Source organism: Cebus imitator, unplaced genomic scaffold (assembly GCF_001604975.1).
Source record: "Cebus imitator isolate Cc_AM_T3 unplaced genomic scaffold, Cebus_imitator-1.0 Scaffold81, whole genome shotgun sequence".
NCBI classification, from domain to species: domain Eukaryota; kingdom Metazoa; phylum Chordata; class Mammalia; order Primates; family Cebidae; genus Cebus; species Cebus imitator.
This window is the reverse complement of record NW_016107396.1, coordinates 4,763,348-4,788,403: the sequence shown is the minus strand read 5'-3', so window position 1 is coordinate 4,788,403 and position 25,056 is coordinate 4,763,348. Positions and strand designations below refer to the sequence as shown.

General features: G+C 35.2%; 1 protein-coding gene across 6 annotated transcripts in view; it reads right to left on the bottom strand.

Annotated features, from left to right (window-relative positions):
- THEMIS (thymocyte selection associated) overlaps window positions 1–25,056 on the bottom strand; it is a 215,070-nt gene that overhangs the window by 101,824 nt on the left and 88,190 nt on the right. For 3 of the 6 annotated variants that reach the window (XM_017533311.2, XM_017533309.2, XM_037740236.1), the window contains exons 3-4: window positions 23,903–24,361; window positions 7,175–8,223 (exon numbers count right to left, since the gene is read on the bottom strand). In XM_017533311.2, the coding sequence (XP_017388800.1) occupies window positions 7,175–8,223; window positions 23,903–24,361 (1,508 nt within the window). Of the gene's footprint in view, window positions 1–1,747; window positions 3,597–4,366; window positions 8,224–23,902; window positions 24,362–25,056 lie in introns of those variants that run through there. The other 3 variants (XR_005201095.1, XM_037740237.1, XM_017533312.2) reach the window with 3 other exon arrangements.

Genomic DNA, 25,056 nt, shown 5'->3' with positions numbered 1-25,056 from the left:
TAGGCATTCTTTCATAGCCACCTTGTGCTTATTTTCTATCCTAATATTTATCTAGCAAAATTTGGTTTTGGAAGCAAAGCATAAATATGTCTATTGATGTAGGTCTGATATCAACGAAAATATCACCAAAGATTAAAAGTAATGGTTAGCTTGAAAGAAACTGGGGTGTTGTAGCAAAACTTATTTGCTCAAATATATAACTTATGTCTTATCGATTTATTTTTAGGCAAGGTTTTTATTCTAAAATGAACTCACAACTGACAAATATAGAAATGGAAAATTCAGATAAATCTGTTTCAAAACTGCATAGCCAACTGGAACTTATCTCTTCTACTTTTCTTCAATTGCTCTTTTGATTTTTTTTTTATTAAAAAGAAAAATTGAAGGTAATAAGCTCAAAGAACAGGAACATAAATATCTAGGGAGCCTGCACACAACTTAGTGATTACAGGAACTAAAATTTCTATAGAGATTATAGGAAGTTGGCAATTCAAATGCCCTCACTTTATACATACTGCGTATTGAACTGACCATTTTTCTGTTATTGCCACCATTTCAAACAGGAATTTCCATGTAGTGGACATTTCAGTAAATGAAAACTATTACAATTTTCTTACAGGCCAAAAATATAATGCAAAGTAATTTAGTCTAAGTTTTGCTCAAGCCTTTTGCCAATCTACTGAGAAAATAAATAAATTTTATAAATTCACATTTTTTTCTGCCAAAAAAGTAATACTCAGTAACACTGAAAATATGTCATCACATATCTGGTGGTGTTTTTTGTTCTTGACACGATGGATAACGAGTGGGGACACAGTGTTAACTAATGTTTTTCATCATCGCCCCCAATGTGAGAACATTCTCAGTTGTTCTAAAGTTCAAAGAGGACCAAAATTTTAGTTAATTTAAGTATTTCCATTTGGAAGTGCACTTCAATCATGCCAGTATGAAAACCACATTTTTTAGCCATAAATTATCTGGAGAAAATTAGTATTTTATTATTAGCATGATGACTTGTTCATTGTTTCTTGAAATTTCCCTGGAATCAGGTGATATTTGTGAATATTTTAGTTTAACCAATTCTTTTTCATTTAAAACTCAATAATATCAATCCAGCTATCCAGACAGAAGTAACAACATAGTACATGCCATGCCTAGAGCAAAACTAAAATTCAGATCATACCTCTCTCACTCCAGAAGCACAAAATGCTTATAAATATTCCACACATGCCATCGGGCACAGATTTGTACTTTCGAGATTTCAGCTATAACTCAAGTTTGGCTAACTTTCAACCCAGCACTTCCTTTATTCATCCTTTGCCTTCTTCTCCCATCTTTTTCACTTCCTTAGTTGTCTATCTCACTTCCTTAGTTCCCATGCATTTACTAGACAGCAGACCTCAGGCAACTCAAAAACTATGATTTATTAATCTGCATGTGTCTTGCCTTAAGGAAAGCTCAAACAGCCATTTTTTTAAAAATGCTAAAATTGGCCGGGCACAGTGGTTCACCCCTATAATGCCAGCACTTTGAAAGGGTGAGGTGTGTGGATCATCAGGTCAGGAGTTCAAGACCAGCCTGGCCAAGATGGTGAAACCCCATCTTTACTAAAAAATACAAAAATAAGCCAGTCATGGTAGTGGGTGTCTGTAATCCTAGCTACTCCAGAGGCTGAGGCATAGAACTGCTTGAACCCGGGAGATGGAGGTTGCAGTGAGCCGAGATTGCACCACTGCACTCCAGCCTGGGTGACTGAGTGAGACTCCGTCTCACAAAAGAAAAAAAAATGCTAACATTTTATCTCATAGTCAAAATTTGTCTATTTTCTAAAAGATGTTCAAAAGTTCCCTTTATTTTTCTTATTTTCAGATTCAAAAACCCAATATTTAACTATGTCCATATCCCACTTTCATTGTGTTGGGTCTTTGAAAAACTCTGTAACAATAATCTTCCCCAATTCAGAGGGAAATAAGAATCACAGCTCCTATGTTACATGAAAAGGACCTACCATGAGTAGAAAGATGTGTGTTCAGAAGTTCAGAGTTAGCTACAAATTCAAGCAGTCTTAACGTATTTATACTACATCGGGTTAATGAAAACAAAGACAAGTCACATCATTTGTGACCAAACTCTATTAATAACAAACAAGTGGATATAAGACTACTCTGTAATGATCTAGATTTAGCCAAGGAACGTGGATTTCTCTAGCACATTTCAGCCACTGTAACTGTCACGCCAGATCAGAAGTGACAATTTAGCACCAGCAGCAGCTGCTGAAGTGTTCTCTCTGCACTTCCCAGAAACCATTGCTTTCCTTCTGCCTTTTTCAGCCTTCATTCTAATTCTGGTGCAGGATTTTTTTTTCTGCTCATTTCACAGTACCTTGCCATTACTGCCTCCCTTGCTCTTTGCCTTAATGTCTCCTATGGGTGTTCTTGTCCAACAGAAATCTAGAAATTCAGGCAGCAAAGTGGACACTTGGGCATTAAATGGCCAAACAGAGTTAGTGAAATACAAGATTTCTGGTCCCAGCTGCAGTCTCTGAAGACATGCAATATCTCATCTTTCAACCAAAGGTTTGCTTTTCTGCCTGGTTATAGGCCCTTTCATCAGAATACAGAAGTTGCATTTCTCCTGTGTGGCACTCAGAAGTCATAGCTATATATATCCATGACAGGCAAAAACCCCAGTGGGCATATGTTCTTCCAAACTACCTGAAACCACTTCTGACATAGAAGCCAATCTTCAAGGAAGGAGAATCTACCAGACATTTCTATTTAGAACACAATTTCAGGCTCAGATTCATTTATTTAGTCACTTTATAATATTGTTTCCATCAGATTAAATATTCAGATGCACAGATTCTAAAGATATTCTTTCTCCATTATGTCATCTACCTAAAGGAAATTTTGAGGGGTCCCGTGGCCTATTCCCACCCCTTTGTTAGATTTCATAAATATTGTCACAAACAGTTAACTATCACGTTTAAAGAACAACTAAAATATTTCACGTAAAACCTCATAGGTCTTGAAGTAGGCTGTAATTCTGTTGGTAACTATCCCCCCACTCCTGGCCTTTGCAAACTGAAATTATAATTCTATAGTTTCTACAGAAATCTATGTTTTTCTTTTTAGATATTGATAAAGCTGGAGAACAATTGCCAGTTTTACCTTGGAAAACAATTCTTTCTGTTTCTCCAAATTCCTGTAACCTGTCTTCATGTATTCTTAATTTCCAAACTTTTTAGATGAGCTAGTAGTGTTCATGTCCAACAGCATATGTCTACTATAGGTTAATTTGGCTAATGCAGAGTGAATTTTAGATTCTTACTTAGACTGCCCATACATCTGTCTGTTACTTAACAATGCAAGAAATGATTTAGTAAAGTTAATGATCCATTGGGAAGGCAAAAGTAAATTCAAATAATGAGGCATCTAGGACTCTTCTCTGTGCATGTAAAACAGCATTTTAATGAGCTAAATGAGTTTGAATATTTAAACTCTGAATAATGCTTACCATTTGTTATCCAAACTTAAAGCAATATTCCATATATAATCCATAATCTGAGAGGCTTGTTTTCAGTGGCTGCTTCCTACCTACAAAGTATAAAAAATGTTCTTCAAATGCACACATGATAGAAGAGGCTATGTTATAAATATCAGAAGAAACATAAAAGGAATATATGAAAGAATGACTTTGTGAGAATGAGAAATAGTTGCAAGACTTTTTGGAGTAGATTATGTAGGAACTGAAAGAACTTCTGTTTAAGTTCTATAAACAATGTACTAAGCAGATTCCTGCCTTCATGGTGAAAAATAATTGCTGAAAATAAGGAGGTCAGTGGGTCTAAATACAGGTAAATTATAGCATCCTTTGACATTTTAAAGTGATTTCAGAGAAAATATAATGCTTTTTCATGTTAGAATTAAAGGAACTATTCATAAACAAAGAATTGTAAACTCTTCTCAACTGTCTGATAAATTCTCAACCAAAGCAGAGATTCCCTGAGAGAATCACTGACATAATTTCCTATCTTCCACTATAAACATTTTGGGGACAAGAAGCCTGTTCCACATATTACACAAAATTTGTCCTCCCTTTAACTTTCACCCAGTGTTGAAGATGTAATGGAATATAAGTCTATACTCTACCACAAAGCAACTATTTGTATGTATAAAATAATTAATATCATCTAGTATCAAGTCTTCCAATTTTAGAGTATCACTCAATGTCTTCAACAATTTTTCAAATGAAAATGGCACCAGAACCACTTAACATTTTTAATAGCTCTTTACAAAGTCCAGTTAATAGTCTCTAGAGTGGACTCAGAATTGAACACCAAGAATCCATGTGCGATCTGACCAGTAAAAAAAAAAAAACAGGAATTATTAAGTATCTGGAATACTACTGGAATTCCAGTAGAGTGAATTTCTCTCGTAATAAAACACTTAAACCATTTTTATGTGATGGTCTGGCAAAAAGCAATTTTTAAATTTTTAACCTTTTCTTCCTATGAGTACTTTCTGTGTGGTCTAGTATTTTTTCTTTTTCCTTTCTTCCTGATGGTAGCGGACAAATATTATTTGTATCTCCATATCTTTACATCCTGTAATTCTATATCTCTAGATACTAGAGGCAAACATGCCTCATTCTTCTCCCAACTGCTATGGTTTAAATGTTTTATTCCCTCCAAAATCCATAAGCTGGGAACTTCACACCGTTGGAAGGTGGGTTCTAATGAGATGTGCTTATGTTATGTGGGCAGAGCGATCATTGATGGATTAATGCTACTAAGAAAAGGGCTTGTGAAAAGTTTTCCCCCACTTCTGCTATGTGACAACACAGCATTCCTTCTCTCCAGTGAATGGAACAATAAGAGGCTATCTTGGAATCAAAGACAGAGCCTGCTGGCATTTTGATCTTGGACTTTCCAGCCTCCAGAACTGTAAAAGAATAAATTTCTGTTCTTTATGAATTACTCAGTCTGTGGTATTATGTTATAATAGCACAAACAGATACCCTACAATCATGCCTCCAGTTGGAGTAAGCAATAAATTGGTCGAGTAGGGAGATGAGCATTAATCCAGTCAAGGTCCTTTCTTTTTAAATTTTGAGTCAAAGAGATTATCTTCTGTAGGGATGAGACTATGCGATGTGAAATATAGGAACTCCTAGCAGTAGCCTGGGAAAAAAAAAACCTAAGAAAGTTAGCCTGGGAGAAGAAAGCCAATATGTAATCCTGGTTCCAATTATTCCTGAAGCTTAGCTGGACCCTTAGGTTCTCCATGGATGCATGAGCTAATAAACTCATTTAAAGCAAAAAACAAAAACAAGCAAACAAAAAAAACCAACCAAACAAAAAAACAACAAAATACTTTTCCAGCAAAACAAGTAGTGACTTGCATATAGATTTTACTATCTACAGTTTTAATTTATTCCTCTTTCTCAATTTGATGTCCTATATTAGCTTTCTATTATTACTGTAATAAATTATGATCAACTTAGTGGCTTAAATAATACAACTTTATTATTTTACATTCCTATAGATTAGTAGCTAGCATAGGTCCCACTAGCTAAAACCAAAGTGCTGTCAGCTACACTCCTTTCTGGAGACTCTGGGAAAGAATATGATTCCTCATCTTACAGAGGCTTCTAGAGGCCATCTGTGTTCTTTAGTTTACAAATCCCTTCCCCCAGATTTAAATGCAGCAATGTTGGATCTCTGACCGTTCTTATGTAGTTACATGTCCCTCCAATCCTCATCTTATCTGAAAAGGTTTTCGTAAGGACTCTTATTAAATTGGACCTACCTGGATAATCTAAAATAATCTCCTTATCTTGATGTCCTTAATTTTAAGCACATGTGCGAAGTCTCCCTTGCCACGAAATGTAACATATTCATAGGTTCTGGGAATTTAGGCACATACATATTTGAGTGAGGGTGGAATCATTCTGTCTACCACTAAAAAACAAAAAAGGCATTTCATTTCTCATTATTCAGTTCAGTAATAAAAATGTTAAACAGGAGAAGTCAAAGATATGCTTCACAATAATAGCAACATGTTAATCAACACTATTTGGAAACCATTGTATTATATCAAAAAACTCTTTCAAAACAGTTTTTCTGGGGAGAATATTTCTGCTGGTTTTATCTTTTTATGAAGATGCTTTTGGAGATCCTTACTGGATTTCCCCAGCTACAATCAGAATGCAATCTCTGAGATGTGGAAATAAAAGTATTTCCATATCCACATACTTGAAGCCTAAGGCTGCTATTATTCCTGAGCATAGAGAGTAAACACAGCATCTCTTTGTTTTACTAATTGCTTTGTTTCTCTAAGCTGCAAGTACAACATCTGCCAGACCAGAATGCACTCCTTCCACACACCACAGAACCACGGCTGGATAAACGACCTACACATCATGGTGTAAGGGCAGGCACTTTGCAGGCAGCCGGAAGGCAGTTTTCAAGAGGCAAGGACCACAAATGGCAATGAAGCTGAATCACCCTCCAGAATCTTTAAAGTGGTTATGGAGTTGTTGATTCTGTAATGATTTCATACTGTCTGCAGTTTTATTGATTTTGTTTTTCAATAGAACTGTTAAAGATTACAATTCTAAGATAAGCAGAATGTGGGCAGATGCTCACATTCTCACACACAATTCTGCCAAGATATTTTTACATCTTTCTGCACATAAAACAAAATGAAGACATGTGCTATAGATGCACGCTACCAGTAACCCCCCCACCCCCACCGTCACCATCCCCAGAAGAAGGGAGTTTACTGTATGGTAATTTCCTGGATGAGGTATTAAATTTTACTTAGAAAAAAAATTAACAGCACTTCTAAAATAAAAGAGATTTGCTTCTAAGGCACTTCATAAAATATTCTTAATTACCAAAAACCATTGAAAAGGTAATTTCGGTCATCATATCCAAATGTCATCTCTGCTATTTCCAATTCAATATTAAACTTCATGCCACATCAAAATATAAAATGCCGCAACAGCTTACATACTGTTGATGTTAATTCATCTACTGCATATCAGAATAGCTCACTGCAAATATGGCATGAAAGAAAGAAAAGTAAGCAAAACACACTCAGAAAAGACTTGAAACACATTGCCTCAAGGAAAACACTCCAGAGGAAAGACTGCAAAATCATAGCCTTACCTTGGGAGGCTTGGGCAGGTCCACCGTCCTTTCTTCTGCTAAGGTTAGCAGGGTTAACTTTGTTTCCTCTACTGAGGGGTGTTTGGGAGGGCGAGGTGGGGGGTGTGAGGCTGAGCTTTCATATCTCCGCATCATGTAATATTGCTCTTCAGTGATCTCTTCTACCAGAGTCCTGACTAGAAATGGTTCTGTATCCCTAGAGAAATTACTAACTAACTGAACAGTCATATTCAAGCGCCCCACAGGAATTTCCCAGCACTCCGCAGGGTTGGCAAAGTCACTTATGAGTAGGTAAGAGTCTGTGATGTCCTCCTCCAACTGCAGTCCTGGTGTAGCAGCCAGCACGTCCTCTTCAATGGAAAGATCCCTGACAGATACCTTCACATTGAAGGGCAAGCGGAACTGCTTACAGAGCTCAGAAATTGGGTACTGTTTTTTATCATGAATCACCTCTACAAAACCTCCTTCCATGTACAAAGGGAGCAGCACTGCCTCATAGGATTTTTTGAGAATTTTTTCACAGGCCAGAACATTCACCACTTTTTTAATTCCCTCACAGAGGACTTCAGCCGTCTCTGAGTGATGCACCAGAAACTGGTCACCAACAGATACAGATGACAGCTTGTCATGAGGGGAATGAAAGGCTTTGGTGGCCACCACATGAAGAGGCTCCTTTTCACTCTTAGCGATCTCTAGGTCATAGGCCGTTGGAAACTCCCTTGGTCGCCGCTTGAACTTGCCTTTATAGCTAGTGGGGATCAAGAAGTGTCTTTTTGGAAAATTGCTTCTAATTTCAGAAGCTAAGATTCTTGATGCCTGGTATTTTTTGTGGATCACAATGGTTTTCCCAGGCTGTAAAATGCTTTGGGGCAGGTGGTTTCCTTGAGGTGCTTCTATGACTTCAGTCACTATGGGGAACTCTTTACTGGTCATTTCAAAAAGATCTTGTGTTGATAACAGCTGAAGAAACCAGTTGGCATCATAAGAATCAGTAATGTCTTTGACTTCGACATCTAGACTGGGGAGGATGCGGACTACATCCTTTCGAACTGAAAAGAAAAAAAAATCACTATGATATTTTGTACTTCAAACTGTTTGCTGCAAGATACTCTCCTGGTGCTATAAATTTCTTTTTCATTATAAAGCACTCAGATGATCATAATATATCGTTTCTTATGTATGATTTTCATTTTTTTTCAAATTTTAAGATGAAAGAGATTGAATAGAAAACCAATACCCCTAAGTCCATACTCAGTTTAAGAAATGACAGTAGCCAATACCTTGGAGCTCTAGGGAACCTCCTCAAAATCACATCCTCACTTCTACTGATGCACAATCACTCTCTTGATTCTAGTGTAAAATATTCCTGTGTTTATATGCATACTTTTATCATTTGTAACATACATGAACATAGATATGTGTGTGAATATGTATGTAAATATGTTCATAAATTTTATATGAAGGTTTATAAATTATTAGGTCATTTTAAGTCATGCTCTTGAGGTCTAGACTTTATTTATCAAATTATCATAGAAGAAAGTTTTGACGAAAAACATATATTCTTTATACCAAATCATACCCTGTGAGATGAAACAATACTGCAAAATCATGATACAAGCTAGTTGAGATTAATATATGAAAATAAATACGAAGATGCAATATTTTTCCAAGGTCAAAGTTATTCCTCCACTGGTATTATATTGTACCTGCCTACAAAAGGAGTGGTGTAGAATGGGTCACAATCAGAGGAGCCATTCCGGAGCCCTAGGTATGCTGGAGGGTACTCACCAATGTATTCATTGCCTTATGCATCACTGGGGTTAATGGACATCTGTATTTTTTCCAAGCACCCACTGTCTCATGAGTCTTTCTTTGAGACTACAGAGACACTGAAAATATTTTCCTGCATTTACTTATCTGTTCCTCATATACTACACAATATAGTATCATTATAAATGGTCCTGAATTAATAAACTTATGTATTAGCCAGGCACTGTGTCTCATGCTTATAATCCCAGCATTTTGGCAGGCTGAGGTGGGAGAATTCCTTGAGCCCACGAGTTCGAGACTAGCCTGGGCAAGATAGTGAACTCTGTCTTTGTACAAAAAAATAGTAAAAAATTAGCTGAGCCTGGTGGTATGTCCCAGCTACTCAAGAGACTGAGGTGGGAGGATCGCTTGATCCTGAGAAGCAAAGGCTGCAGAGAGACATGATCACACCCACTGCATTTCAGCCTAGGTGACAGACTGAGACCCTCTCTCAAAAAATAAAAATAATAAATAAATAATAAAGTTATGTGTTAATATTGACAAGGTATTATAATAGTCTATATTTTCTTGATAATTTACTGACATAAGTTTTATAGCATTTTCATGACCTGGCATTGATTTGCAATATCTCCAGCCACCCTTCTGTCATTTTTTCTTCTCTTCATGCTTTAAAAATGAACAATATGGAAGACTTAGAAGATAAAATATCTTCTTATAAAATATTACATATATTATTACTTTTAATATTATTAACCATTTATGCAGAATCAAAAAACCCTATGATTTACATAATATTACTTATATATCCAGTGTAATTATAGATTTTCTGAAGATGCAGCATGAAAAAAAGTATTATTTTCTTGTAAAAAAAAAATCAGTGGTTGCCTATAAGCTGAAGGTCTGTAAAATCATAAAGAATTTTTTAATTTTTAGGAAAAAGAGAAATGGCCGAAAGAACACTTCTTACATTAATAAGTTATTTTATAAAGTTTAGCATATACTAACTTTTGACATTGTTCCTACTGGCTTCCCTGAACCTCAAGATAAGTTTAGAAACTAAAATCCTCATTATTTGAATCAAAATGAGCTAGGTTTAAGAATTCTAGAGCTAGCTCTAGATAGGCTCATTCCTCAAGTCTAGGGAATAGCTAGAGACTGGTAGAATAGATCCCATCAAGAACTTCCTGAGAACTCAGAATTGACCCACCAGAACATTAGACTTTCAACACAAGCCAGATCCCAATCTTTCTTTGTACACGGTGAGTGCCGTGGGCTAGGAATAGCTTTAACGCATTGGAGGACCTTGCTGCTGCTGGAGGAAGCATACAAGCTATGCTATCTAAACTCCTAAAGTTTTATATTCAATTACTGATCTATCTTCAATACTTCTGTGCCTAAATTACTGAAATAATGCTAGCCTATCTTATTTTACTTAAGATATCAGTAGCATTTGACAAAGTAGATTAGACTTCCTCTTCTTTGATACATTTTTCTCACTTATTTTCCTCTTATCTCACTTGTGATTCTTCTCGGTTTTGCTGGTTTCTTCTCCCTAAACACCACCCACCCCTCACACACACCTTTTAGGGTGTCTTGGTTCTCTTTTTCCCTCTCTACACTCACGCCTACACTGATCTTAAGTGGTCTCATGTCTTTAAATATCATCTCTATGCTGATGACTACCCAAAGTATAGCTCCGGCCAAATCATTTTCCTGAATGCTGTATGTCTACTTCAGATCTCCACTTGGACATCTAATAGATGTCTCAAAATTAACGTGCCTAAACCGAAATCTAATATTCCCCCAAAATCTAAGCTATATACTGTCTTCCCAGTCTCAGCTTTTGGAAACTCTTTTCTTTTTTTTCAATCCATAAATCTCAGAGATAGCCTTAGCATTTCTCTTTTTTGTAACTCTTTTTACAACAGGATGGTCCTGATGTAAGAAATCTCTTACATCAGGACCATCCTGGTCTCAGCCACGTTATCACTTGTCTGGCCTGTTGCAGTGGCTTTCTAAACAGTATTATTGCAGTCAAATCTGAATAGGGAAGACAAATATTATTTTTAGATGCTAAATAAATTATGTCTGTCTTCTGTTTATAAGCCTACAGTGTCAGTCCTTTCACTTAGTATAAAAGCCAAAGTCCTTACCTGGCCCCTGGCACCACCTGGACCCCATCTGCTACTCCTGTCTCACTCTAACTCTCCACTGTCTCCCAGACCTCCTCATTGTCAGTCAGATCTTTGCATAGCCTATTTCCTCTGCCTGTTACATTCTCCGGCCAGACATGTTCACAGCCAACTCCTCTTCTTCTTCAAGTCTGCTTATATCATCTTGGCAATGAGACCTACTCTAGATGCTCTATTTAAAATTGCAAGCTTCTCTTCTGTTTGCCCTTTTCTGTTTCTCTATTTCATGTCACCCTTCACCTTCTATCATCCATATAACTTGCTTATTTATATTATGATCATTGTCTATTGTTTCCCTAAACTCAAACATATGCCTTCCCAGAGGCAGAAGTCTTTCATTGTTTTCTTCATCAGTATATCCCAATGTCTAGAACAGTGCCTGGCACATATTGGATACTCAATAAATGAATTAATGAATAAAAAATAATTGCCAGAACAAAGTCCATGAGTGAGTATTAAAAGAAGCAATTGGGTAAACAAATTCTATATAAAATTTTATTGGAGAAAAAAATGTTTTCAATGTTAAAATTTCTGCTACTATTCATAGCAAGTATTGCATATTTAAGACATGTCTCTTAAGGTTGCAGTTTAACTTAATCAATGGCTGTTCAATGCAATAAATACTTGTATTGTTTAATTTCTACAACATAATAGAGGTACTAAGGTATAAATATATGAACAAAGTAAAATATATTTCATCTAAACTTTTTTAGTAAAAAAAAATTAGGCAAAATTGTGACATTTATGCCTAAAGAGAAGATTCAATACAGGGAAATAGCATGTATGGTGAAAATCAACAACTCTTCTTAGATTCACCAGAGAATTGAGGTCACAGGGCAAACCACCACCCCAGAAACTAAACAGGTAGGTGAATACAAACAGTCATAGCTCACTGGGAGCAAAAACCACTGCTGGAGGCAGCACCTGGAAGAACACAGGGGTACCTGCGGACTAAGGGTGGGATCATTTAAGAGATAGAACTCCCAGGGTGGCAGGAGCATGTTGAGGAGGACCTCCCAACTTTTCTGAGTTTCACTTTCAGGGGCCCATCCAGGTTCTCAGGGTGAAAACTTGTGCTTCTGGCAGGGTGAGAGAAAAAGCAACCATTCTGAAATATACCCAGAACACTCTATTCTCCTTAAAAAATGCCTGTCCTCAAGGAAAACTATTTTAGCACAGCCTAACCAACTTGTGTTTTACCAGAGCCTAAATGTGACGGGGAAAGAGAATTACCCAGCCAAGCCACCTCTAATATTCTAAGTGGGGAAAAGGTAATACCCAACTCCAACCTCCTCTGTACTTCCACATAAAGGAAGGGGAATACCCAACTCAAGCCTCCACCAGCCATTCTGTTTCTTCCAAAGGGGACAAAAATGCTGAGAAACACTTCTGAAGGTCACAGTCTAGAGACACAGGCTCACTAAAAAACTGAAACCTAATCACAACATTATAGAAATCCCCCCTCAATACCATAGGACCACATCGACAGTGCTCCTGTATAAAAACAAGAAATTACAATTCAAAGAATGGCATTTAATACAGTACCTAAGAAGGAGCCTCTGGAGACTAAAGTCAACAGGGCAGACAAAAACAAGAGGACTACATGAAAATGTAGCCGCTGACACCTACTATTATAGTAAACTATAAACACAGCCTCATTTCCATAAAGATAAACACAAAATATCACATTAAAAACTATTTATCACAGTTTCTTTTACCTGAGACATTATGTCTCGCTTTCAAAAAAAAATTACGACCTATAGTATTTGGCAAAAAAGCACATTCTGAAGAGACAAATCAAGCATCAAAGCCAGATTCAGATATAGCACATATTTAGGAATTATCAGACCAGGAACTTAAAATATAATTAATCATGCTAAGGAGTATAACGGAAAAAGGGGACAACATCAGGGAAAGATGGGTGACGTAAGCAGAGAGATGGAAACTCTAGGGGAAAATCAAAAGGCAATGATAGAAATTAAAAACAGAGAAACAGTCTTTGGTGGGTTTCTCCTTACACTGGACACTGCTGAGGAAAGAATCAACGAGCTTGAAGATATGTCAGTTAAAAACTTCCCAAACTGAAAATAAAAACATATAAAAAAAATAATACCCAAGAAATGTGAGACAATTGCAAAAGAGAGAGTATATATGTCCTGGATATACCAGAAGGAGGATACAGTGGGCATGGAACAGAAGAAATATTTGCAGTAATAAGACTGATAATTTTCTAAAATTAATGAAGCTTCAAAACATTAAGCAAAATAAATATTTTAAAAATCTGCACTTAAGAGTATTGTATTCAAACTTCATCAAATCAAAGACAAAGCAAAAATTGAACCAGAAGGGAAAAAACACCTTACCTATAGAGGAAAAAGGATGAGATTTACAATGGACTTTCTTTGGAAACCATGCAAGCAAGAAGAGAATGGAGTGACAAATTTAAAGTGTTGGAAAAAACCCACCAACCTAGAATTGTGTATTCAGTGAAATCATCCTTCAAAAGTAAAGGAGAAATAAAGACTTACTTATATGAATAACAATTGAGGAAATCTGTCACCAGTAGACCTGCCTTACAAGAAATATTTTTAAAAAATTCTTTAGAGAAAAGAAAAATGATAAAGGTAGGAAACTCAGATGTACACACGGAAGGAAGAGTGTTGGAGAAGAAATAAATGAAGGCAAATAAAGCATTTTCCTTTTCTTATTGTTAACTGAAAACAGCCTGTTAAAAATAATAATTGTGGCAATATTTTGGATGATTATAGCTCACAGATAAGTGAAATGAATGACAGTAGTGTTTTAAGAGATAGGAGGGAGGAATTTGGAATACTTTCTTATAAGATAACTGCAGTACTCATGAAGTTGTTAGTGATATTTGAAAGTGACATATATTAGTTGTAAATATATGTATTACAAACTCTAAGGAAACAACTAAAAATGTTTTTTACAGTATAATTGATATGCTAAGAGAAAAGAGAAAGTCGAATCATTTAAAAGCCTCAATTAAAACTACAGTAGGCAGAAAAGGGGGAAAATAGCACATTTAATTTGAGGATGAGGATAAAGACGTTTTATGAAAGGCATGGCCAGAACACGAGACTTTCAGAACGAAAAGTATTTGCAGGCCAAGAAAGAATAGGAGAGAGTAAAATCCAGATGGCAAGGACACCGTAATCAATGATAAGAAGGGAAATTGAGAATTGTCGGTAATTAACAAAAAGTCCAGCATCTCAGGATGTTAAATTAGAGCATAGGGACTGGACAGGAGACTCACTGAGAGAAACACTATGAAAATGAATTGACAGTTTGAATGCTAGGATGAGGAATATGTAAGTACTTCAGGAGGAAATCCAAAATATTTTGGATTAAGAAAGACCAAATTACAATCAGGAAATTGGTAGATTAATCTCATAACTCAATGGGAGGAGGAATTGAAATCAGGGAGTCTACCTTTCTTTCTCTACTAAGTGCCATGAAGCCCATAGATATCCAATTTACTGGCAACTAAATCTGCCTCATCACTTTTGGGTCAACTTTGAATTTTTCATATTATTCTCTCATGTCTGTTAATACATTAAAATAAACCTTTTTTGTTTCTTCTTTACTATTCTCTTGATTTTTGTATATGTTTTAAGTTTTCCATAGTCAAAAGTTAAAATAAAAGCTCATTATTTACTTAAGGTTACCTAGAATTTGGCAATAACATCCTCAAGTTTTTAAACTGAAATAGATTTCATTAATTTTTATGGCACATATTATATCTAAGAATCTCTCCTAGAGAAAGATAAAGACACCAACGCTTATAGTGTTGTTTTTCTTACAAAGCAAAGAGTTGCAGGCTTTTATAGAAATATTTTAAAACATAGGAGAGGAAAAACAAAATATTTTATAGATTTATAAATGTTTTAGATTACTATTGCTTTTGTTGTGGTATATATAGCTCTAATCTGTGTGTGTGTGTGTGTGTGTGTGTGTGTGTGAAATTCTTTAAGCAAGCCTTTGTTATTTTACAATTGGGAAAATGTAATTTAGTCTTCATAAAAGGACTAAAGAGTACAAGCTAAATTAGAAAATGTCACTTTCCAAAAAAGTTCTCTTTGATTCCAAAATGATAAAGAGATAAGAAGGCAACACCTGAGAGCATGAGAACGAGAGACATTCCTGGAGGTTTTTATGACAGGTTTTTCAGTTCCAAACTACGCCAAAGTAAAAACATTATGTACTTATCAAACTTTAGTTTAGACTTCCCAGAATTTCTTTCTGAGTGAACATGAATTTTCCTTGCTGGATATGTTTTCTTGTTATCCAAAGGGAGCTCCTGTGAAAAACAATTTTCATTCCATTTTTTCTGAAAGGCTAACAGGTTACCTCTTTATGTTGCTAAATTGTTTCACTAAGTTATTTCGGGGAAAGTCCCTTCACAGGGTGAATGCTAATTATAATGTGGTGCCTTTCTGTATTTCCCACTGCAACAACCCTCTTAACTAAGTTTGAATTTGAGGAACTCCACTAAAAATTGTCTTTGAAGAAAAATAAAGAATTGCTTTTAAGCTTGGTTGATAATGGGCAACATATGATTCCCTGGATACTTAATATTCAATTCTAGAATACTCTTGGTTTCAGCTGACTACGTAAGGACCAGTCCTTTGTGACTGGACGTAAATTAGTACAGGGTTGGAAATCTGCTGAGGCACTCTTATTCAAGACTTGAAGACAATATGGTTTTTTCTACATATTTTTCTCCAAATCAATTTTATAAATTCTAGGTCTAGTTTCTCCCAACTTCTAGTTCCTCCATATTATTTAATAATATTAATCTGTATATTTGTTAGACATTTTTACTATTTAATCTTTGTCATTTACTAAGACTACGGTTGTTCTTCTCAAAGGTACTTTGTAAACTTAATCTTCATCTCTTACCTACTCAATGAATTGTTTAGTTACATATTTGCATTGCATTATAATCTTTGTTATTGGATTAACCAATACTTTCTGAGCTCTGCCTTATTACTGACTTTTAAATTAAAATTTGTTTTACAGCTCATTCATTCGATCTCAGTTTTCTTTATGGATATTCTGTGAATTAATTTTTTTAATTTATTCAACTTCATTTCAACTTAGGAGAAGCCAAACTGTGAATTTCTATTTTCTTTGCTGGTTCTCTTCTGGTTCATCTGTTGTCCATATTTCTAAACAAAGAGTGCCTTTTGAATGACTCTGTAACTTTTGTATTAGAAAAATATCATCATAACCCTCACTAAGAAATCAAGAGTTATTTAAAATGAATACACTTGCATTTGATATTGGTTTATTCGTAACACTACTCTTTTACATTTTAATTTAGTTTATAAAATCTAAGAAAAGAGAATAAACACCTTTTAGATAACATAATTTCCATTGATGTTTTTAAGGATTAGTTTTATATATCAAGTTGGTTAGCCTATATTACTTGGTTATTTAATCAAACACTAACCTAGGTGATGATGCTATAAAGGTATTTCATACTTGTAGTTGTCATCTACAATCAGTTGACTTTAAGTAACAGATGTTACCCTCCATGAGATAGATGGTCTTCAGCTAATCAGTTGGAAGCCTTAAGAGCAAAAACTGAGGTTTCCCAGAGAAAAGGAAATTCTGCCTCAAGACTGCAGCATTAACCCATGTCGGAGTTTTGACCCTGTATAGCCTGTCCTACAGATTTAGATCTTATAAACTCCCATACTTGCATGAGCCAATTCCTTAAAATAAACAAATAACGCTGTGTATATTAACGTACAATTAGGTATATTAGCACACATATATATTCTGTTTATGGAAAATCCTAATAAGACATTAATAGTTGGTCATGTAAAAATAAATACATACATCATGAAAAATAGGTACCTTCCTCTGCTTGCTGTATGATATTTCTATTAACAGTAAGACTGCACCTTAAAGGAGCAAAATGAAACAGGAGCTGACTAGAGTATCCACTGGTACTAAATATCATGTTGTCATTGTATTTTCATGGATGCATTATGAAAAGAATCACTAACAAAAATTGAACCTATATGAATATAAATGACATAAACTTTGGTACCATGAAGTTTATATTTTCCTGGGCTATTGAACTCATAAATATGTCATCATAATAAATCAAATCTGGATATGGTGAGTGAGAAAACCCCCATGTTACCTAACAAGGAGCTTTGTACAGTGAAACATAAATATACATGCATAAACAATGTGTTTGTTGCTTTATTTGTTCTTTCATATACTTGACTTATTGAATGCTTACAGAGCATTTACTCTATCTCAGGCATTGAGAAGCTACAAATATATAAGAAATTAATTGTGATTCTTTTTTCTTTTTTTTTTAATTGCATTTTAGGTTTGGGGGTACATGTGAAGAACATGCAAGATTGTTGCATAGGTACACACATGGCAGTGTGATTTGCTGCCTTCCTCCCCTTCACCTATATCTGGCATTTCTCCCCATGCTATCTCTCCCCACCTCTGCACCTCCCCGTCCCTCCCCCATTTCCCCCCAACAGACCCCAGTGTGTAGTGCTCCCCTCCCTGTGTCCCTGTGTTCTCATTGTTCAACACCCACCTATGAGTGAGAACTAATTGTGATGTTTTTATAAATTATAAAAGTTATGTTTTACTAAATATATTAAATTTATAAATTATACTTATTATTTAGCAGGCTTAGCAACCAGTCCTTGGAGAAATTATAATAGAGAAAAACGAGAAAGTTTTTTTAAAAAGGTTCAATGATTCTAAAAGATATCTGCAATCCTTAATCTAAATGAAGACAGAAATCAGAGAGAAGAATGTTAAATGACTTGGCAGAATAGAAAAAGAAATGCCTATGAGCCTGAGAAGGCAAAATACGAAGAAAAGTGAACCACTGTTGTCCCGTAAGATCTCCAAAGGCAAAAGTTGGAGACCTAAGGCCCCTGGAAAGCAAAGGGAAGCCCCGGTGCTAAAAACACAGGGATTATTCAAATGTCTGAAAAATGGTTAAGCCCAGGTCTCCACTCTAATCTAGGGAAGATGGGTGACCACCCCTTCCACCTCTCTCTCTGCAGGAAACAGTATATACAGGACCTCAGAACCCTGGAAACCAGACACAGGTTAGCAGGAGGGAAGCATAGGATTGAAAGTAAAGAGTTAATTCTAAATCTTAAGTGGGAATGGTGAGATCTTCAGTTCCTTCCCCATTTAGCTTCAATAGCCTCATAACCCCCAGAAGACACCACAAAGATTCTTCTCAGGTGAAACTGAACTCAAAAAGGAATGACTCACAAAACCTAAATTTGATGACCGCTCCAGTGAAACGGCTGGCATGATAATATCTAAAATTCATGAACACAGGGCTTATATAGAAATAGTGAAGGCACTTGTAAATTTTTGTTTAAAGTGACCCTGTAAATATGAACATATGACAAATAATCACAAAGTATTTGATAAAAACATTTAACACTAAATAATAAACCACAACTTTTAAAAAAGGAGCCCAAAAAGAGGGAGATAAAATGTGAACTACCGAAAACTTAAAAAAAACTATCTAAAATATTCTCAGTGAGATAAGATGTTCTATTTTAAAAGCAAGAATGGTGTAAAATATGTAAAATGATGGAAGAAATAACTCTTGGGAATTAAAAGTATAACTGAAATTAAAAATTCATTAAAACATTTGGAAATGTAGTTAAGAAAATTTTCCCTGGAGATAAACAAAAGACAAAAAGACATAAAATAGAAAAGAAGAAAAGCCCTAGAAGATGAGTACGGGAATTTCAATATGAGATGCGAAATTAAAGACAGAGAGAAGATAAAATATAATTAAGCAGATATTATCAGAGAAATTATTCCAGACATGAAGAACCTAAATATTCAGATTGAAAACTGTCATCACAGTGAAAGAACAGATCCGCCACAAGTCACATTATTGTGAAACTTCAGAATATTTTGTATACTATCTCCAAGGTGATACTGGATGGGAGAAAATAAGGGAGTAAAGTTTTCAAAATTCTGAGGAGAATTTATTTTCAATCTAGAATTCTGTAAGTAGCCAAACTATCATTCTTATATGTGTATAGAATATTTTTTTAAACATGCAGGCTGTCTAAGTACTTGCTAGTCCATGCATCGTTTTCAGGAAGCAAGTGAAGGCTGGCTTCCATCAAAATGAAGGAAGTCAAGACAGAGGGAATTAGTTATTTGATTCCAGAAATAGCTAGTCAACACAGACACAAGTACAAGTGACAGGGAACCACCAGGATGATTTTCAAATGAAATTCCCAGGACAGCACCTATGCAGTCGGTCTCAAGAATAAGCAATTCCAACTGGAACATGAAAATGAAGAGTTACAAAGGAATGCCTTCAGGAAAATAAATTAATAGAAAAGGTAGCCTTCCTGACAGTTTGGGCTCTGTGGAAAATTACACTGAGTGGCCTTTCTTTATGGAGTTGTTGAAGAATGTTCTTAAGACTTAGGATAAGACTGAAGAAAATCAAACAAAGAAAATGATAAGGTCATCATCACAGAAAAACAGTTATGCAGAAATGGAATTATACTCATTATACACCACTTGGTTAAGCAGTGAATTGTTACAATAATGAAAATATTAATGTTTAGCTATAACTTACAATATACTGAGAGAATAGGGAAGGAAAAGTAGGAATGTAAGGGAATTAAGTCTTCATTGTCTTATGTGAAAGTCAATAGTTACTATCTTAAAGATGATGACTTGAAAAGAGCAATATTCCTTTATTATTTAGAAATGTACCAGAAAGTAGGGGAAAAATATTTAAAGGCATTACCTCAAAAGAGCAGTATATTAGGAGAATTCGGCCCTCGTGTCAAGGCATAAAAGTTTGCTGATAACGTTGTTATAATTCTTTTTACTATTTGACTGTTCGGACTTTGATAAATATTGAAATTATTTTTAAAAATTAAATGAAAGAAAGAGGAAGTCTCAGAATTCTAAAGACCAAAGTGTTATTTTTCTGCTATTCATGTATCACTGATTATACAATATGAAGATACAACCTTTCTGATACCACTTTTCATTTGTGTGATTTCATTCCTCTGCTTATGAAATGAATTAATATTTTCTATATCTGGGCTAAAATCATACCCCCAAAAGTTGAAAGGCATTAAGGTTTTTTTCATAAAAGAAAGGGAGTTATACAACTCTGAAATTTCACTTAGGGAAGAACTAATTGTCAATCTACATGTCAAAGCATGCCACATTTTAAAAGTTTTAATGGTCAAAACCTCTCTTTTTCAGAGGCAAATTAAATAGCTCACTCAATTTTCTTCATTTGCAAATATTATGTATTCCATTTACTATGCTATTGAATTTTATCTTCCTAAGAAAGGCACAATACACATTATGAAGTGACATATATAAGACTAGTAGTTCAAGTTTGCACTGTTATGTATATCTGTTTACCAAAGAGGGATATTTTTTTCTAAATCGTTACATATGTGGTAAGGGTTAGGAGGCTTCAGGCCTATAACAGAGGTTTTGGCCAAGTTTCCAGACACAAATACTTTATTTAAACACTTTCTGTTACTTTTATTTTTTACGAAGCCCAAATTTTCATATTAATAATTAAAAACTGTTAATAGGAGCAGAATATCTTATATTCTCTCTTATCTCTATTTATTTGTTATATCCTCTTTCCAGTAGATCAATATTTCATGGCACCCTATAGCTCTCAGTATTTTTCATCTTGCTCTTTCCCCTAAGATTTCTATAAAACTTCCTATTCCCTGACCAGACCTACTCTTTTTCTTGTCACTTTGGAAAGGAAGAACTCTAGCCAAGAATTTGACCTGTGCCTGACATTCAAGGCCTGTAGAAAGCAATTTAGTAATGTTTCTTGACGTCAAGGCAAGTTTGAATCTTCAGTGTAAGAAACAATCATTTAAAACAAAACCATGATGGATTCAAAACATGGTCTACATTTCATATTTGGGGCAAAAATGCCTACAACAATAAAAATTTTTAAAATTAGGTATATGTGATAGACACCCATCCTCTATTTCCAGGGAATATTCTTCAGTGAATACACATGCAAGCCAGTTCCATGCAATATCTGTTCCAAAATTGCTATACAATAGGAACTAATGTTTAAAATAATCCCTATGAAATTATAATTAAAATTGAAATTTAATTTAAATAGCATTAAAGAATGGGAATTGGACTAAAACTGAAAAAGGGATGGCTGAAAGAGCACTTCTTACTTTAATAAGTTGTTTTATAAAGTTTAGCATACATTAACTTTTGATTTTGTTCCTGGTGACTTCCCTGAACCTCAAGGTAAGTTTAGAAACTAAAATCCACGTTATTTGAAACAAAATGAGCTAGGTTTAAGAACACTAGACCTAGCTTTAGATAGGCTCGTGCCATTCCTCAAGTCTAGGGAACAGCTAGAGTTTGGTAGAACAGATCCCATCAAGGTCTTCCAGAGAACTCAGAATTGATCCACCAGAAGATTAGAGTTTCAATGCAAGCCAGATCCCAATCTTTCTTTGTACATGGTGGGTGCTGTGGGCTAGGAATAGCTTTAATGCATTGGAGGACTTTATTGCTGCTGGAGAAAGCTTACAGGGCATGCTAGGTCAACCCTTAATTTTTTTGTATTCAATTATTGACCTATCTTCAATACTTCTGTGCCTAAATCCACTGACATAATGCTAGCCTATCTTATTTTACTTAAGATCTCAGCAGCATTTGACCAAGTATATTAGACTCCCTCCTAAAACTAAAACATTTTGTAAAGGGTACTATTTCAAACAAGAGCTTTCTTCTGGGTCTTGGTTAACATAAATTCACAGATAAGTCCTACCTAAACAAATATGTTAACCTCCCCTGATTTTCTGATGGTTACATTCAATAAACTGTACTTCTATCCAGTAGATCAAGCCAGAAGACTGGGAACCAGTTTGGCCTCTTTCCCCTTCCAATAGACCTTCACATTTTGCTCATTGTAATTCTTAAATACCCATAAAGCCCAACTATGACTTTCTGTCTCTCCCACTGATGTCTCTATTGTACAAATCTATACCCTGGCACCCAACTGGCCTCACTACTCTCCTCTCTTCTGGTCTCTTCCTCTTAAAGGCTTTTGCTGATTTGCCTTTAAGACAAACTTTAGCCTCTTAGCATATATTTCAAGACTCTCCATGATTGATTTCACTCACCACTTCATATAGTCATATTAGTTTCAACCTGCCCTCTCCATTTTTTTCCTCACGTCAGTTACATTAGCGCTCCCATCTCTTGTTCACCTGCTTCCCCCATACTGCTCCTACTTTCTCCAATCTTGTCCCCTTCTTCTTGGCCTGATTACCTCCTATGCTTCATCTGAGTATTCCTCTAAATGCCATTTCCTCAGAGAAGCCTTTCTTGCTTCCTAATTTAATTTATTAAGTGTTGTAACCGCCTTATCCATGTGCTTAGGTGCTGGGTTTACCCTCATTTGTAACTATGCAATAGGCAGGAGATGCCAATAGTTTTAGAAAGTAACAAATTTTAAAAGGAGAAAATCCTATTATTTATAAAAATCAAGGAAATCTCAATTGCACAATTAGGGACTAACAGAACATTAATGTGGGGTCTAAAATTTGCTGTGGCCTCAATTGTTTGTAATACTTTTAGTATTCATTCAAGTGGAATTCCTTACCTGTACCTTTAGCTCAAAAATGAATCAATTAATTTCTAGTTAAATGGTTGTTTTGACAAAATTTATGATAGATTAGAATTCTAATACTTACCAAAAGATTCATATTGTTTTTTAAATAATTGTTTGTGGCCAACACTATTAATGGGAGCAGAGTAAAATACATTTTTTTTAAAGATACCTTAGGATGATCATTTGAACAATTATTTTTACATACTGTTTTTTATTCTCAACTGTATAGCATAATAGTACCTTAATAAAGCCTTAATTTCTCTCTCAAAACAACTTCAAAAGGTAGGCAAAAGAGTATCATCATTTTCTTTGCATAAACAGGGAGTTTAAATGGTGCACTGAAACCCACCACCTATTAAGTTATTTATCCAGAATTAGAATCTAGGTCTCCAAATTCAGGACTCTCTACTATCCATCCTACTCATGTGTCATAATCCTGAAAACTCAAGATATTAATAACTTTTCAGTAACAATGCTCTCTCCAGATATTCCTATTTCAAAACACAAATAATTCTATGAAGGTTGCACATTAAAACCTGCCTATGTGTGAATTAATTTATCCATCATTTTCCCTTAAGACAGAGGAGCTCTGGGTTAGGAGAGATTTGTAGCCAATAATGGGTGGCTGGGGAAAAGGAAGGCCACCAGAAAAATAGAAGGAATGGATGCATTAAGGGAGCTTTGCATATTTACCTCTTTTCTTGACCACCTCCATATAAAAAAGCCTCATTCTAACCAAATATGTTCTATTTTTTAAAGTAGCTCTTTTCTAGCCATATTTAACTGGCATGAATAAAAATAAATTAGTATTTTGATCTGTCTGTTCCTGATAGTTATAGCACCTCACATGTGAATAGTACCATACAATTTGCAACATATCTGTATATTCATTATTCAATTTGATCTTTGCAACTGATATATGGTTTGCTTATTGATCGATGAGGAATCTAACTCTCAGAGGCTTAATAGTTGAAATAAAGACCAAGCCTCGTTCTTCAGGGTCTAAAACCTTTCTTTCCCAAAACCCACAATGCTCATGCTCATAGAGCATCATTCTCAGTGGATACTTACATTTCATCACACCTTGAATTTCATAAACAGGCTTGAGAATCAGGGTACCATAAAAGTCTTTAGGAAATGGATTCGTTGAGTCCCACTTATTTGAAAAATCTGTAAGTTTTACAGTTCGTGTTCTGTTTTTGGGAATCTTCCATTCAACAATCTCCTTTAGGGTATAAATACGTTCATCTTCACACTCGTAGAATTCTCCTTCTTGTGACAAAGGCAAATTAAATGAATGATTTTGATGATTTCTTACCACTGCACAGCTCACCATTATTTCTCCATTGATCTCTTCAACTGAGTTGAGCATGATTTGCTCACCTTGCTTTATGATGAGGCTCTCTAGTTTTATATCCTTCTGATGATAAAAGCAAGGATGCCCTAGTCTACTTGGTCCAATATGAATGGTCCTTGTGATTTCTTCCATAGTAAGGTACGGAGTTTTATCAGCCACAATCTTAAAAAGACCTAATAACAGAAGTATGTGAATTAAAAAGAGAGTTCTTACAATGAAAATTCTCACAAGAAAATCACAATGAGAGAGTTAAAACACAAATACCATGTATATTTTTAAAGTGATACTGTTTTAAAGATTAGAAATGCTTGTTTTAATCCAGAGTTCTTCAAGGTAAAATTATGAGGTATTGCTTATAGATCACTGGATCATAAAACCAGAAATACAAATTAAGACAAGGTGAAAATACCTTGAAATAGAAAAGACTGTTCTTGGAAATAAGAAATCTGGATGAGATACTGGCTCTGTTCCAACTACTTTGTGATCTCAAGCAAACCAAACCTCTCAGTCACATTTTAAATTTTTTATTTTTAAAAAGAGAAGATTCGATTTGGCCAACTTTTTACTGAATATACTTTCTAGACACACCAAAATTAAAAGATATTCCCAAAGGGAACTGATTTCTAGTCACATCAATGATTAAAAAGCTATATAGCTGGGCTTGTAATCCCAGAACCTTGGGAGGCTGAGGTGGGAGGATCATTTGAGGCCAGGAGTGTGAGATCAGCCTGGGTAACATGACGAAACCCCATCTCTACAAAAAATACAAAAATTAGCTGGGCACAGTGGCATGCACCTTTAGTCCCAGCTACTCGGGGGTCTGAGGTGAGAGGACTGATTGAGCTTGGGAGGTGGAGGTTATAGTGAA